This window comes from Leucopleurus acutus, assembly GCF_964270905.1.
Source record: "Leucopleurus acutus genome assembly, chromosome: 11".
Taxonomy (NCBI): Eukaryota; Metazoa; Chordata; class Mammalia; order Artiodactyla; family Delphinidae; genus Leucopleurus; species Leucopleurus acutus.
Window position 1 is genome coordinate 2,339,924 of NC_139152.1, and position 16,191 is coordinate 2,356,114.

General features: G+C 54.0%; 1 protein-coding gene across 1 annotated transcript in view; it reads left to right on the plus strand.

The window, feature by feature from the left end:
* The window catches only part of DCP1B (decapping mRNA 1B), a gene marked incomplete at its 5' end in the record, with an annotated part of 50,576 nt that overhangs the window by 33,425 nt on the left and 960 nt on the right, over window positions 1-16,191 (plus strand). Inside the window, 5 exons of the mRNA XM_082850937.1 lie at window positions 2,752-2,818; window positions 4,899-5,040; window positions 10,158-10,286; window positions 11,996-12,673; window positions 14,660-14,908. Of these exons, the coding sequence (XP_082707063.1) occupies window positions 2,752-2,818; window positions 4,899-5,040; window positions 10,158-10,286; window positions 11,996-12,673; window positions 14,660-14,908 (1,265 nt within the window). The remainder of the gene's footprint in view (window positions 1-2,751; window positions 2,819-4,898; window positions 5,041-10,157; window positions 10,287-11,995; window positions 12,674-14,659; window positions 14,909-16,191) is intronic.

The window sequence follows — 16,191 nt, forward strand, 5'->3', positions numbered from 1 at the left end:
TTCTTACCTCCAAGAGTGATGTAGGAACAGCTGAGCTGAGCCTCACACACCACAGTGCCCTTAAAGCCCACCTGGACCTCGGCGGGGCGGCTGGGCAGCGGCCGGTACCCAGGCGTGGTGGGTGGGAGGAAGGCTCGCAGCATGGTGGGTCCCAGAGCACTCAGAGCACCTCTGCTGGTCCCGTCTCGGCGCCCCGCGAGGCTGTGCCTCGTGTCAGGTGACGGCGATCACTCCAAGTTTGAGAATGCCAGAACCACACCACCTTCCCCAGTCCTTTTCAACCTGGCCGTCTTCTTTCTTCCCTGCGGCGCCTGCTGCCCACCCAGGCCGGCCTCGCCCCGTGGCCGCCCAGGAGAACTGGGGGTGAGACGTGAGGGCTGTGTCCGCCCGTTGGCTCCTCACCTCCCTGACGGTGACAGGCTCTGGTTTGCATGGGCCGCCACCAGCTGCTCCAGTGCCCCTCGCTCAGGACAGAAATAGGCTTGTCCCGGCTGGAAACGTGCGCCTGAGAGGCGGGAGCTGCGGTGGAATGTGGCTCTCTCTGTGAAACTATTTTAAGGAGAAAAAGTTAGGCCCAGTTCTACTCGTTATCTTGCTTTGCTCTCAGGAGCCAGGACTGTTGGTAAATCTGTTTCTCCTCCTTGACTATTTAAACTGTACATTCAAACTGCATATTAACTGGGGTGAAAAGAACCGTTTCAAAATGACCCCATTTTAATCTTAAAGTCACGTTGCTTTAGAGGTAAATGGTCAGGTCCTAAGGAAATCTCCACAGTGTCTCCACAGTGTCTCCGTGAGGCTCCCTTCCTCCCCTTCAACATCTGAAAGATGCGTTCACAGCATCTTCCCCCTCCATCTGCATTTCAGTTTTCTCGTAGTAATAACATCGTCAAACCGCTTTTCTATTTCTATCAACAGTTTCCTTGGCATCCAGTCCTTATGAGAACCTAGTTCCTTATGTCAAATGCCACAAATGTGTAACATCCCCCAAAATGGCACCCAGAATATTTCTACTTATATGTTTTACTGAAGAGACACAAATGGCTGTTCTTCCCCTGCTACTGGGCTTCGAATTTCTTAGTTGTGTGTTTCTCTCCCCTGTTACCTCTTTCCTGCTTTGATAGTTTTGGGAAGTCCCATCTCCAAGGAAAGGAAACTTTCACTCTAACCAAAGAATAGAGCAGGATCCTGGTTTTGTAACGAGGATTAAAGCCTCCAAAACATACAACGTCTTCGGATATTTTAGTCGCTGAATGTCGGCGATCCGATCCACTCTCGCTCAGGGGAGCACAGAGCAGGTGGGTCGGCGTGTGGGAAGCTGTTGGGGCAGCTGGCGCTGGGGATTAGGGTTGATGGACCGGGAACGGCCTGGAATCGAGTTCTCAGAGACTCGCTTAATGATCTTGAGATGAAAGAATTTCTTTCTGACATTAAGGCTCTCAGCGCATAGGCTTTAGAATGCAGACGTTCTTTTTTCCAGAGTATCCATGTATCAAAGAGGAGTATGTGTGTGTGTTTCTAAGAGGACACAATGGTTCCATCAAGAAAAAGCTGCCCCCCCCACCCCCCCGCACACGCAGGTAAGATAAAGATTCCTGGTGCTCGAATCACACAAGAAGTTGACGCCATTGCCCCCTTTAGGCAAGTTGATAGTTCAAATGTATAGGGTCCTTTTAAAGACATCTGCTTAACACAGCACTAAAGCGACATCTCCGGTACCCTTTGATTTCTGAATCTTGACTAACAAGAAGCAGAAACGCCCACCTAGTCACTGGTCAGGTGAGTGGGGGGAAAAGTTGTCAAAAGATCACAGCTGTTTTCATGACCAAATTATAGTCATATAATTAAATATTTTGTAAGTTTAAATTTTTAGAATAATTTCTTTTAAAAATACGTTGGTTTTCATCGCCCTACCATAACGTGGCAGCTCTTTCAGTGAAGTGTTTTTAACATGTATATATAGTTAGTGTATTATTTATATGACTAATGCCACCAGATCCTCCACTAGATGTTTATAAATGTATTTTGGACCTGTTTAGCCTTTGCTATAAAAATGACCTAGGCAGGCACATATTAAGGTATATAATTTGTTGGAAAATTGTTAAATGAATCAGTGGCAGCTACATTATGCCACAGTGTTCTTTCAGTACTAAATCATTCAGTCAGAGTTGCACCTCATCTTTCAACAGTTGTAAATATTACGTGCGGACACTTTGAAGTCAGCGATTGATGACTGAATTTTGTTTTTCCTGCACTGTGTCCTCACTTAGGGCTTTCAAAGCCGATCTTTCAGTTACTAACACCTTCCTGGGAGAAGGGGGAGGGACGGAGGCTTCCAGGCCTAATCTGTGCTTCAGGTTTCCCATACTTAACAAAGAAGACGAGCGTGTGTGGGTGTGCGCCGGGCCTGCGGCGGCCGTGACGTTTCAGGGCCGGAGCTTAGAGTCGAGGCTCGTTTTCAGTCTGTTCATCCACTTAAGAAGCATTCGCCGCGTGCCTGTTGTGTTCAGGTGCTGTATTTTTAAGGACAACATACTTCGGTGTGTGTCTGTGTGCGTGCGTGTGTGTGTGTGCACATGCGTGTGTTCTCTGTGGGCCTAAAAAGCCCCAGTGCGAGGTTTTCAAGCTTGAACTCCAATGACTGGTTTCATTTATTCAAGAAGTATGTATTTCCCTCAAGATGGAAAGTGAATGTCTTTCCATTTTGTAGTTTTGAAGATGCTCATGGTTGGTTTGATGTGTTTTTTTCAGTGTCCATTTATGGAATTTGGTTTTACGACAAGGAAGAATGCCAAAGAATTGCAGAGCTTATGAAAAAGTAAGTGCTGCGGGCTGAGTATTTGTCAGGACCTGGTGCTTTGTGTTTCTAAGTGTACGTAGCTACACTGTAATCTAAACAGAGCACGTCTCTGACAGCAGTCCTTTTCGCCGTGGTTAGGAACACATTCACCATTACTTAATAAATGAAAAATAAACATAAATTGACAATGTTTTACATTTCCACCAGGTAAGATTTATTGTGTAGAAGGGTTCCCCTCATTTTTCCTGCACGTGTGCAGAATCTATAATATGAATTTTTCCAGATGGTAGTTCACCTTAATATTATCCTCCTTTGTAAATCAGCAGCTTTCTCCCTTGGAAAGGTATCAGTATATCTCAGTGAAGAGAACATTCAGAGCCCTCCTAAAAGGCTGTCCCAGATTCTCTGGGGTGCCCACATCCTTCCTGCCCTGAAATCTGCCCGTGGGGCGCAGACCTCCCTCCCTTCTGACCCTGCGAGGGCTTCGGAGAGTCTGTATTTTCAGTTCCTTTGGGAGTATCTGAGCTATTACTGATTTAGTGATCAGTAGACAGACCCTCTCTCTGTCTGTCTCTCTCTCGTTACTAGTCTCTTTTTTTGTTAATCTCACGAGGCCTTGTGATTCACCCCAGTCTGCCCTGGGGGAAACTGAAATGACTGTGCCTGTCCCGCTCTCGCTGCCCTGAGGACCCCGAGAGCAGGCCCGGGTCAGCGCGCCGTCTCCTCTGGGATCCATCAGCCCCTTTCACGGGTCCTTGAGCCCCAGGCCTGCTCGCTGGGACGCAGTTATTTCCCTGCACTTACGCAGATGGTTTAGAGCCCCAGAAGGAAATGAGCTTCCTGCACATGCTGGATCTGACCCAGGACCGGACTGGGCCGAACACAGGGTCTGCCTGCCGCCAGCGCGGAGTCGACAGAGCAGCTCCGTCTGCAGAAGAACCATTTTTCAATTTTAAATCCCGGGTCAAGGAACTGGCTAAAGAGTGACCCCAGAATATGGAATGTGGGGGGGGGACTATTTATAAATGGTATTGATTTCTGAAAAGCCTAGCTTGTGAGAGCCCGTTTTAGGTAACTGCAGGTGGTGATTAGGCTGTGCTCAAACTGGCATTCACCACCATAACAGCGAGTTCCTAGAGCACCCATGTTATTGTAAACTGTGCAATGGATGACGATAGCAGGATCTCACGCAGATTAAAAAACACCCTGTAGCCCGGCCAAGAGGCCACGTAAAGACTGTCAGGTTCCCCGGTGATTCCTTCACAGCTGGGGCTGGGAACTGGTCGTGGGTGGGCAACAAGCCGCCGACGTGTGTGGATTCCCTGCCCGTCCTCCCTTAGAACTGAACCGCCCACCGCGCCCTCAGGTCTCCTTCCCCGTAAACGTCGCGGCAATTATGAAGGAGCGTGGGCTGCGGTCAGAGCCCCCGCAGCGGGCAGTGTTCCCCTCCGCCGCGCCGTAGCACGGAGGCGCGACCTGGCCTCCCTCTGTGTTGTTTTCAGGAAAGCAGAAGGCGCTGCTCACTGCTATGTTTTCGTACCTTCTCCCGGGGTGGAACCTTCGCTGTGTTTCTAAACCACAGGATTCGAGGGGCTGGAATCAGCCGCGCTTTGCCTTCAAGGCCCTTTGGAACCAGGGGCAGACGCCCGATTTGCCGTGCGGTTTGCCCAGGGCTTGAGAACCCTAAATTGGGTTTCCTCAGCAACACACGAGTCCTTTCTACTGCTCTCAGTGAGGAGTTGGCAAACTTTTTCTGAGAAAGACCAGTCGTGAATACTTTCGGCCTTGCAAGGCCGACCGGTCTCCATCCCAGCTGCTCAGCCCTGCCCTGGCTGTGTGACAGCTGCCACAGGCCACGCGTCATTAACTTTCTGTACAAAGCAGGCCCGGGCGGGGGTGGCCCTCCCCACTCTGGAGGCGTCCGTGTGGTCAGTGTACTCGGGACCTCAACTCCCATGTTTCTTCTTTCAGTTCCAGCAGTCTTATTTCTAACGTGATTATGACAAGATAAAAACAACTGGGTGAGAACTGGATGGTTTCAAAAACCGGTTGTGTTGAGTTGGCTTTTCTGGTGTGGATTTCCCTTCCTTTTTTCTAGCCTCACTCAGTACGAACAGCTGAAAGCGCACCACGGAGCGGGGGCGGCAGTGGGAGCGTCCCCCGTGGGCCTCGGCTCAGGAAATCGCAAGGAGGTGGACATCCTACGGATGCTCACCAAGGCCAGAGACGAATACGCAAAGGTGAGTCTCGTCTCCCTGCGATGCGTGCTTAAACTCCACGGTGGGGACCCGCGCCCTGAGACGGACTTGGCGCCGTTCCTCCCGTCAAACAAAAGTGCAGGAGAAATACAATCTGTATCGGCTTGTAGTAGGCTGAACACTGTTTGCTTTTATGTGGATTCAAAGGCAGCCCGGGAAATCAGTAACCTTCATATATACAAATAGCCTCCAATAAGAAGACCCCATTGACAGTAGCAACAAATTAGTATAAAATTCTTTGGGATAAAATTAACAAGAAATGAGCACAACCTGTGTGGAATAATCATGGCTATCCTTGGTGGTACTAGGGCACTAGCAGTAGGAAGGACATCCAACCCCCTTCCTCTGAAAATCGGCGGTCGGTGGAAAGAATGAAGCATTTATCCTGCCTGGCCAGGGGCACCGGATAATCCAGGTTGATGCGGGAAAGGCCTTCTCCACCACAGAGCTCCAGCTGTTAAATGTGGACGGAATGACAGAGCCTAAAGCCCTGGTGGAGTAACTGAGTCAGGCACGGACCATCAGTAACGTTCGTGCTGTGAGAAAGGCGGACGGAAACCTGACCACGGGCGGGTCGGGCAGCCGCGCACAGCGGCCGAACGTCGAGTACGCGGCACGCCTGGAAGTGCTCCTGCCAGAAGAGATGATCCTGAACCGAAGTCTTGAGCGCTAACAGAAAATGACAGGGGAGGGGAACAGGGCAGGTAGAAAACAAGTTAAATGACACCGGGAAGCAGTCAGAAAGGCCGTGTGCGGCGTGGGTTCCTCGGGGACAGCCTGCCAGGCTTCTGCACATGCCTTGGAGGCGGGGCCAGAGGCCGCACTACTGGACACAGACACCCCCGCGGGCGTCTCTGGGCGAGTCCCGAAGGTGGTCAGCGCTGCCCGCCCAAGGGCTTGTTGAACGAATGTGAACAAAGCGCGGTTTCGCCCGCCCGCCCTGTCACGGCCCCGACCCAGTTGCTTTCTCCCCAGCTTCGGCCAGTAACAGCAAGGCCTGGATCCGCTTTTTATTTTGTTTGATTCTTCAACAGCCGTGAAGAAGCGTCCCAGTGACTTAATTACACTTTACTAACTGTACTATGTCAGGCGCAGTGAAGATTCATCTTAAAGGCGCCATTTTTGCCCTCGAGGAACTTAGGTTCTGTGACGACGGCAATAACAGTGGCCAGTATAGATAAGAAATGCAAACGCTGAAGAAAAATTATTTTCTTTCTTCTCCCTCCCTCCTCCCAACACACAGACACAGACGCAAACACACATACTGTATTGTTTCTATTTTATGATGTTTTGACTTGTTGAAAGTCTAGCTGGGGAGAGACTGTCCCTCCCCAACCAGCCAATTCTCCGAGATACCAGAGGCCTAGCCAGGAGGGTGCCTGTGACCGGGAGACCCAGCCCTGTCTACCCGCCTACCCCGGGGCGAGAGTCCTCCGCCCCCGTCGTATCAGGGCCACTCCTGTCATCTGGAGCCCCTGAAATGATTCAAACACGCCCGTCCTAAAGTGCAGAGACCCCGGCAAAGGCTGCAGCCTTAGCTCTGCCCTCGCTTCTGCTTCCCGCCCGCCCGTCACGAGGCACCCTCTGCAACAGGGGGCCCTGCGGGGCTGCTGAGCCTGTCTCCAGGCCCAGGGATGGGAGCGGGTGATGCACTGCTCCCTGAGCCTCTGAATGCAGAGCTCACGCACACTCAGGAGTACCAGTGCCCGGTCCCGGGGACTGACCTCTGGCCATCACTTTGTACTGTACCCACAGCTCGCAGTGTTTCTCTATTCTGTTTGCCCTTCAGAATCTACATCTCCTTCGAGGCCCAGGAAGAATGCCGCTTCTTACAGGGAGTTTTCCCAGATCTCTTCACTCAGATTGATGTCCCTTCCACTGCACTCACCAGTGTGTCACCCTTTAGAATGTATTTTGTTCTTCCTCATTTGTTACACTCACGGCAGCCTCTCCCGCTGTGCATAAACTTGTTGAGGTCGAAACACCGTTCTATCCGGTTGTGACAGTGTTGACATGAAGGGAAGACAGAGGTCTAATCAGTGTGCAGACTCTGCTTTTCTATAAGTTCAAATACATGTCATATGCATAATGTTCATTGCTCCAACTGTGCAATAAATAACAGAGGAAGCTCTTCCTTCTGCCGTCACAGGCCAGGTGACACCACATCACATCCAGAAGTGGCTGCACGGTCCTGTGAGCCCTGGTCCACATCCTTCTCGGTTTCTCACCGCCCAGGGTGTAAGCCCCGGGCCCCTCGGAGCGCCCTGCCACGCGGTCTCGGGTGACCCTTCCAGCCTCACTGCCTTGGGCTCCCGCTGCCCCTGCAGACGCTGGGAACTCCTCCCAAACAGAGTGACAGTGTTGCTTCCTGAAAGTGCCTTCCCGCCTCTCCGCAGGCTGGCCCTCTCCTCCCTTACGTACCTGGCGACAGGTGACGTCTCTGAAGGCCTACTTCCCGTGTTCCTTGTCCCTCGTGTGGTTTCTGATCTGCCCACCGGGTGTATTTGCCCCCGAGGATCCCCTTGTGCGAGGAAGCCCTGCTTTATCCTTGCCTTATGCTGTGTCATCTGCTCTCCCAACACATACGGACACGCCAGACAGTGTGGGGAACAGGAGTGGGCCGGGCCCCAGGTGCAGGAAGGGGACATGGAAACACAGTCTTTCCTCAGGATTCTTGCCGCGAGGAAGTGGATTTCCTGCTAGCGGAGGTTTTCAAGAAGAGACAGAATGATGAATAGCAGGCATGTTACAGAAGAACCTCACTGGTCTGGATGCGTGTTAACCTGCATGACCTCTGAGGGCCTCTCTAACTCTAAACCGCGTGACTGTGTGAAAAATCCCAAAAAGTAAGAGGAGGAAGCATTTGGAGCTGGAGGAAGATGATACGGATAAAGTGAAGCCTGGTGACACACCTTTTTACGCAAAGTTAATAAAGTAATTTAAAAACCTTGTTTTGGCCGGTATTTTATGTTTTCTCCCGAAGAAACAACTTCCTGTGGCTCTGCTGTGAAGTAGCAGTGCTGTGACTTGGGGCTTCCTCCTCCCGGTTAGGCTCGGGGCTGGGGTGCAGGTGAGCGGGGGCAGCAGCCGGGCCAGAGCGGTCCTGGGCCGCGGGGCTACGTGCTGAGCCTTCAGAAGTGGACTGCTTTGAAGAATACGTTTATACGTGTGTAACTGAATCACTGCTGTACACCTAAAGCTAACGCAACATTGCAAGTCAACGATACTGCAGAAAAAGAAAAGAAAAGAACAAGTGGACTGTTTTGTATTTAAGATGATTTTGTGTTTTGTGGCCTGAGGCAAGACTGAATAGTTGTCCTCTAGCTATGGTTCTGACTTACGAAATTAGAGAAATGACTGTGTCTTTTGATGTTCACTGAGAAAATTCAAGCCTATAAGAAAGAAAACAGAACTACCATAATCCTACCACTCAAGGATGTCTGCTTTTAGCACTTCTAGTGTACTTTCCCCCCGACTCTTCTCCCCTCATGGCCACGTGTTTGGGTGATAACACGGGCTCACGTGACGTTGTTGTTAAGGCCCGGGTCCCCTCAAGAGCCCATTATGCTTTCTCCAACCCTGCATGTTTTTCCAAGTAGTTTAAAGTGTTTGGGTCGAGAGAGGCATCGAAACTTGGACAAGTGGAAGATGAGCTGCAGACTGTCGAGAGCAGTGGTGTTTCCTTCTGGGCACCTTCTACATGACAGTGAAGCCTCATTGGTGGGTCGCCCGTCCTAGTGACACGGAAAGCAGCTTCCGGCCATCTTCCTCGGGGGTAGCTGTCTGCGGCCCACACGAGCGGGTACACAGTGAAGCAGTCTGCAACCCAGGGTCCCTGCACACAGGCAGGGCCACTCGCGGAAGTGAGCCAAGCGGCCACTTCTCTGCGCGGCCAGCCGGCGGTAAAGGCTTTTCACGCCAACATTTTATCAGTGACTGTACGAGGCTACACTCTTGTCTTGCACTGGTGATCCACATCTTAGAATCCAGGCCAGTGGGTCCTGCAGCCATCACTCACCTAAGAATTAGAAATGATATTTTATGACTCGTAAAGTGATTTCACGTGCCATTCAATACTAGTGCCAAATATACAAATTATTGGCAGAAAATAATTAGTCCTTTGTGCAGTTAACTTTACAAGCCTAAGTGAGCGTGGTGGTAAACGGCCCCAGGCGCCTACATCCTTGAGTAGAAAATACAGCCAATAGCCATAAAGCACACCGGGAACCGTGGGACCCCAGGGACAAGGTTGCATTCGCAGCCACTCCACCTCTGGACGGTGAGGTGTGTCCTGGCCCGAGGGCGCAACTGTGCAGCTGAAACTAACAATGCCGCGGGGTCCACAGTGCAGAAGGCCGTGTTTTACAGTGAGTTTTATTTGGTGTTTCAACAAGGGAATCCCAGACATCACGGCTGTGCCCTCTCTGTTACGAATGCCACTGTGTGAGCGATCGCATGTTGGTTAGATTAATGTGTGATAATGACGCAGGGTTTGGAACGATGAGGCTTGCCTCTCGTCTCTAGAAATTCTAATTTGTAGCAAGTGGCTCCGAACACTGGGATTTGAATTGCTCTGTTTGTGCAAAAAGCCATTTGTTAAATAGAGATGATGTTAGTGATTTTTAAATCAGCGGTTTGGGTCGGCTTGACGTTCTGGTTTGTCGACTAAAAAGGGCTGGTTGCTGTGAGGACGCAGTGCTGCAGCCTTCAGTCAACTGCCAGGCGCGCGCAGACCCCTCCCGCGGCCCAGACGAGGCACCGAGGGGGCGCTTCCTCCACCGTTTATCCCGGAAGGGCAAGCGGGAGACCGCGGCTGCTTCCCGGCGACCCGCCGCCTTTCAGGCATCCACGCGTCTCAGGGCCTCCAGGTCCTGCAGGCCGAGGCACGGAATTGCACAAACTAAGAAAAATTCGACCTGAATTTGACTTACACTCCAACGTAGCTTATATTAGAGGAGAGTAAGGGATTTTCCTTTGTACATGGAGATCTATTTTTTTTTAAGTACCAACTAGATAAAATAAAGAGCAAGAAGATGCGTTCTTTTTAAAAGATTAAAGCTTCTTCTACACCAGAAATGAGGTTCTTTTTTCCATTTCAGTGCAAAGCCTGTCCTGAGCCCAAACAGATCAGCAGCTCGTCCGCCATCTACGACAACCCCAATCTCATCAAGCCGATTCCAGTGAAGCCCGGCGGGAGCCGGCAGCAGCGCGGCCCTCGGCCCGGCCAGGTGCACAGCCCTCTGCTCTCCGCCGGGCCTCTGTGGGGCTCCTGCGGGACTTGGCCCGGAGTACGGTCAGGGCGGGGCCGATGCTCTGCAGGTGCCCTAAGGTCAATCCAGGAAAGAGAGATTCCAAAGTAGAGATTTTGTCATGGTTAATAATTTACTCTTCCTACAAAGGGGTTGCAGGTTTTCCTTTTGGCATTTCCCTGACTCTGTGCTAATCCCTTGTGGACTTGAACTCCTTAGAGGATAATGTATTCTAAAAAGACAGCAACCTAATATCATGTCAGAGCTGACGGGACCATTACACGTCGGGCTGTATTCTTCCGGGGTGGAAAGCTGGTGTCCCACGGCCCCTGAGGGAGCCACAGCCCACGCGCCCCCATGGTGCCAGGTCCGGGGCCAGGCGCTGTGTGTGTATATGGGATTCCTGGTCTAAGGACTGGTGTCAAATCCCCCTTTAGACCTCATGGCTTGTCATTGTTCTTGCATCTAAGATATAAGCATGACAGCAGTTTCTGTGTGAGCGTATATATTTTTCAGAAGAGTCCAGCATCGGCAGAATTGCTGAGCTGCAAGTCCCATCACTGAGTGTGGCTGCTTCCAGTTCTTAAGGTTATTCCTCACTAAAGGTTTTTTTTTAAAGGGAATTGGTTTAAATCAATTTCAAAAAAAATGAACATGGGGCTTCCCTGGTGGCGCAGTGGTTGAGAGTCCGCCTGCCGATGCAGGGGACACGGGTTCGTGCCCCAGTCCGGGAAGATCCCACATGCCGCGGAGCGGCTAGGCCCGTGAACCATGGCCGCTGGGCCTTCGCGTCCCAAGCCTGTGCTCCGCAACGGGAGAGGCCACAACAGTGAGAGGCCCGCGTACAGCAAAAAAAAAAAAAAAAAAAAAATGAACATGGACACCAAAAACATAAAGACTGGCTAATGCAAGTCTTATATTGAATTTTGTAAAAAATAAGTCTTTTCTAATTATCTTTTAGCTTCTGTTATAAGTTTGCTTTTCATGGACATTTTTTATTTTAAGAGAGAAACCGGAATATGTTGACTTTAGGAGAATCTCATGTTTGCTTAGCCCAGCAAGACAGAAAGCAGCAGGGAAATGCCGGATGACACAGGGCGGAAAGGAAGCGGGTTGGTTACCAGCCAGGGCGGCGCAGGAGGGGCTGGGATTGGGGTGTCACGCATCTGACGGGTTGTTATCGCTACCGTTACGTAGCTGGAAGGATCAAGTTAGACTAAATGACGTAGGTTTCTTTCCAGCCCTCAATTCCTACAATTCTGTGGAATACTACCAGGAGTTCCGAAATGCTCACGTTTCTGCAAATCCTCAGTGTCTTCCTGTACTTTGCAGGGATGGGTGGACTTCCTGTGGAGGAGACCGTTTGCCTTTCAGTGTCTGTAGCTTGTGCCACAGGGGTCCCCAGCCTGTGAACCCCGGGCCCAGCAGGGATCGTGTGTCTGTGTATCAATCAGCAGATACTGATCATATAACAGCCGTCCTGGGGGTGGGAGGGAGAAGGCAGTGAAAATTTTTGACATTAAAAAGCAGGTCCCACATGTGTAGAGTTTGTCATCACTAAGCTTCTTCATCCTTTCTAATTGACTCTGTAAATAGAAGACATCATCGGGTAGGTAAATAATGTCTCACTGCCCCCATATAACCAAATTACACGTGGCCCCATTTTCACGCGTGGTTATTTGTTCCAGACCTTAGACCCTGAACCCCAACACCTGTCCTTGACGGCCCTCTTCAGGAAGCTGGACAAAGCTACGTGTCACGAAGCCGCGCGGCCTCCAAAGACCCTCCACCAGCAGCAGCAAGAGAAGCTTCCGCTTCGGCAGGGGGTCGTCCGTTCCCTGTCCTACGAGGAACCCCGAAGATGCTCGCCCCCGGTCGAGAAGCAGCTCTGTCCCGCCATTCAGAAGCTCCTGGTCGGGATCGCGGACCTGCAGCCGCTGGCAGAGCTGCCCGAGAGCCGGCCCTGTAGAGACGCCGCCCGGCCGGGGTCTCCCCGCGGCCCCGAGGTCTCCCGCCGCGTGCACGGTGCCCCCAGGACTCAGAACCCGCCGGACCAGCTCCAGAGCATCCCTGGGGCGCCGGCACCAGACGCCTCGGCCGAGACGCCGGGGCCCCGGGCACTCCCGAGGCCAGCGCCCCCCGGCCCTGGGCCCGGCCGTCAGCCCCTGGGGCCCAGCGAGGTCTCCCCGCGGGAGCTGCTGTGGAAGCTCCAGGCGGTGCAACAGGAGCGGCAATTGCCGGCGCCCGGCCGCCCAGCCCTGGCGGCCAAGTTCCCCGTGGCCACCCCGAGCGCTGGAGCACGGAACCCCCTGGAGTCCTGGAGGGACCAGACCCCCAGCGCGGAGCAGCAGGCTCCCCTCCTTCAGGTAGGCGGCTGCCGGCCGGGAGGTGCTGCCAGGGCGCGGGGACGCGGGCCTCAGCCGCGTCTGGTCTGCGCATCGCGTCCGGCCTTCGCCTCCTGCCTGGAAGGGAACCTGGCCTTGGCCCAGCAATCTGGGAGCTCCTCCCTTCAGAGGCTTCACTCCTACAGTTAAACCTTCGTGCGACGAGGTTTGACGTGGCCGTGGGAAAACCCAAATCTTTGACCTCGGAAACCTAGGGTCTGAAATCATTTGAAATCATTCCGGGGATGCCAGACACCTGACCTCGTCTGGTGATTTCGGTCCACAGTAAGTCGTTGTGCGCTCATTATCCAGGCCGGGCTTACAACCGCTGACTGCGTGCCCCGCCCCTGCTGCACGTGGTCCGTGCAGCGGAGGAGCTGGGTGCCCCGCCCCTGCGGACGCCGCAGCCCGTGGGCACTTGAGGCCCGCAGAAAAGCAGGCCACCGACCCCGGAAGGTGCAGCCTTCTTGTCTGTCTGAGCAGGTGTAGCTTAATGAGGGTCCGGAGAGGCAGAAGGCTCTCTCCCGGCCCGCGACATACACACCGGTTGCCAGAGAGGGGAAGTGTTGTAATTCTCAGAAATGTTCTGTCCCCGCAGGGAAGATGGTTCTCTATAGTCACTAATAACTTAGAACCGTGAGAAAACCGAAAGCTTTTCCATTTTTTCACTGCCTGTGGGTAACATCCGGAGATCTGACAGATTTTTTTTTTTCCATTTGGATTGGTACAAATTCACTGAAAATGCATTGGGTTTAAAAATTAGGAAGTTCTCTCTATTTATGACGTTGGTCCTTCTGTCGTGTTTTGGCAAGTAGCTTACGACAGTGCCTCAGAAATCTCTCCCTTTTTGGAACAGAGACCATCGGTGTGGAGCACAGTCTTCATGTATGTAAGACGGTGCGTCCGAGTGTTCTTGCCTGTTACTGATGAAAATCTCAGATCTGAGTTCCTGCCGCTCTGGAGACATGGCTGTTCCCCGCCCTCATCCTCACTTCACTGTCACAGTGCCCCCCTTCTTCTGCTTTTGCCCCTGCGGATTTAGATGGGACCCTAGGAAATCGGGGCTAATCATTGGCCATCCGCCTCTGCAGGCAGGTCCCCTTCCAGTGCTCGCGGGGTGCAGGGCCGTGGTGCTCCTCTGACTGCCCACGAAGCCACTGCCCCTCGCGAGGGCGCACAGGGACAGTTAAGCAGACCGCCCGCCTTCCTCCAGGCTACTCTGTGCCCAAGACGACGCCCAGGGAGCTTCTGAAACCACAGCAGCTCCTCGTGGCTGACCCTGTGCCGGTTCTCATGAGCCCCTGGGCTTCGAGAGGCTAACAGTAGCGCTCTTCCCTCTCACCTGAGCTGGGGACAAGTGGGAGGTGGCTGTAAGCGTCAGGTGGGTCAGATGTCGCCTGCACAACTGGAAACACTATTGGGACCCTAAGGTTTTAGGCCTGCTGGCCAAGAGAGGCGGACAGACCCGCCCAGACAGACGGGCCACCTGCACGCCTGCAGGAGTGGCCCCAGGGCTGCCCCCGAGACCCGAGCACGGAGAGTCAGGAGGTGGGGTGGACGGTGACCCCACCGCCTGCCCGCCCCGCCGCACCAAGCGAGGGGGCAGGCGGCCACCGGTGGGTCCCTTACGGCGGAAACTCGGGGCCACAGCCGGGAGGGACGCAGACGGACAGCCCCGGCGGAAAAGCTGGGGCCCTGGCGTGTGTCCCCAGGCGATGACAGGAAGCCGGAGAAAGGAGGTGCTGCTCAGAGCGCGAGCTTTGCCTGCCGTGGGGAGCTTAGTCAGGACAGCAGGCGCCGGCCGCCGGTGCCCAGGAGGGAGGAGCGTGCAGATGGAGGCTGGCCTCCTGTCGCCCTTGGCCCTGGATGGTTAACACTGAACCCGCTGTGTCCTCTGCGTTCTCTGCACCCGCCCCGTGCGCGAGCCGCCCTCACCCACCCGCCCGTCGGCCCGTTTCCCACCTGCAGGTCCTCTCGCCCCGGCGCGCCCCGCCCGCCGCAGGCCCATCTCCGCTCATGTCGCCACTGGTGTTCGCGCAGCCCCCCTGGGCCCCACCACCAGAGAGGGGCAGCGGGCTCTTGCCCCCGGGAAGCCAGGACCCGGCGGCCACCCCCAGCGGCCCCCTCCTGCCCCTGTGGACGCCGGAGCCCCCCAGGACGCCGGGCAGTGCCCTGACCAAGCCGCAGCTCCAGGAGGCCCTGCTGCACCTCATCCAGGTAGGAGGGCGCCGCCTCCCTCCTCGTAGGCCTTTCCCAGCGGCCTGCTGCCCTGCTGGTGCCTGTGCCCGCCTCCTGCTCCCCAAGGGCGGCAGCTCACCCCGAGACCTGCGCTTCTGGGTGCGTTTCAGACACTCAGCGTGGCTCTGGGCGTTGTGACTTCAAGTGCCACCCGGCAGAAGAGGAGGAGGTGAAGCCGCCCCTGGGAGGGTCCCGGGTCTGTGGGGCCGTCGGGAGCCAGAGGGGAGTGGAGGGGAGGGCTGCCCTGAGCCCGCGGCAGCGCCCAGGCCGCTACTCGGGGAGGATGCAGCTGGGCGGCAGGAATGGCTGTGACGACCACAGCATGTTTTATAGATGACCTTGAAGCCTGCCAGTGAGGACAGGCTGGGATGGCTTCCTCGTGCCCCTATGAAGTAATAAGGGCGATGACGCTTGTACAGAGCTCTGGGCCGGGCATGGTGTTAGACACCAGGACGCCGAGGCTGAGGGACTGGCCTGAGGTCACCAGCCAGTAAAGAGCAGAGCTGGGGCTGCAGCCTGGCTGCCGTGCCCCTTCCCACTGCACGACGGGGACGGGAGGTGGCAGAGCCCACCCCGAACGCGAGACAGGCCTTGCAAAGTGCAGCGCGCTCACCCAGACGGACTGCAGACACCCCAGCTCACGTACTGAGGTATCTTTTTCGCAGACAGTCCGTAAGGTTTTTGCTTGAGTGTCAGGCGACCTTGAGAGCGGCCAGCACTTTTGCTCTGTCTCATCCTACTCAAAAAGACAGTAGTCGCCGTTGGTAAGAATGTTTCTTTAAAGGTAACGTATTTTAGAGAGAAGGAATGGAATGGGGACAGAAATCAGCATCTGAGTGTGAAAGCAGGGTAGCAATCTGCTAAAGACAGACGAGAAGTGGCCGCACCTGACTACTTCATAAAGAAGGGTCTTTTCCACCTCTTCTAGAAGCCATTCATGAGAAGTTCTTGAGGACTTAGGTAGGCATCTGTGAGCTCCTTTTCTGTGGGCAATAAACAAAACACTTGGATGTGAAAAGCTCCACATTTCTTCTGGCTTCCTCCGTTTAATAACACTGTTCCAGAGATGTCTGTGCAGTGGGCCCTAAGTCTGGAGCAGCCCCTGGACCTCGCTCGTTAGAGACCGGACGTCCGTTCCCTCCACCCGGCCTGCGCTTCACGCTCCCCGTGCTTTCGGCATCTTCCCCACGAGCTGCTGGGAGCCACTCAGGCATGCGGCTTTGCTCTCTGCCTGCTGTTAGGACACAGGCTCGTGCTCGGAG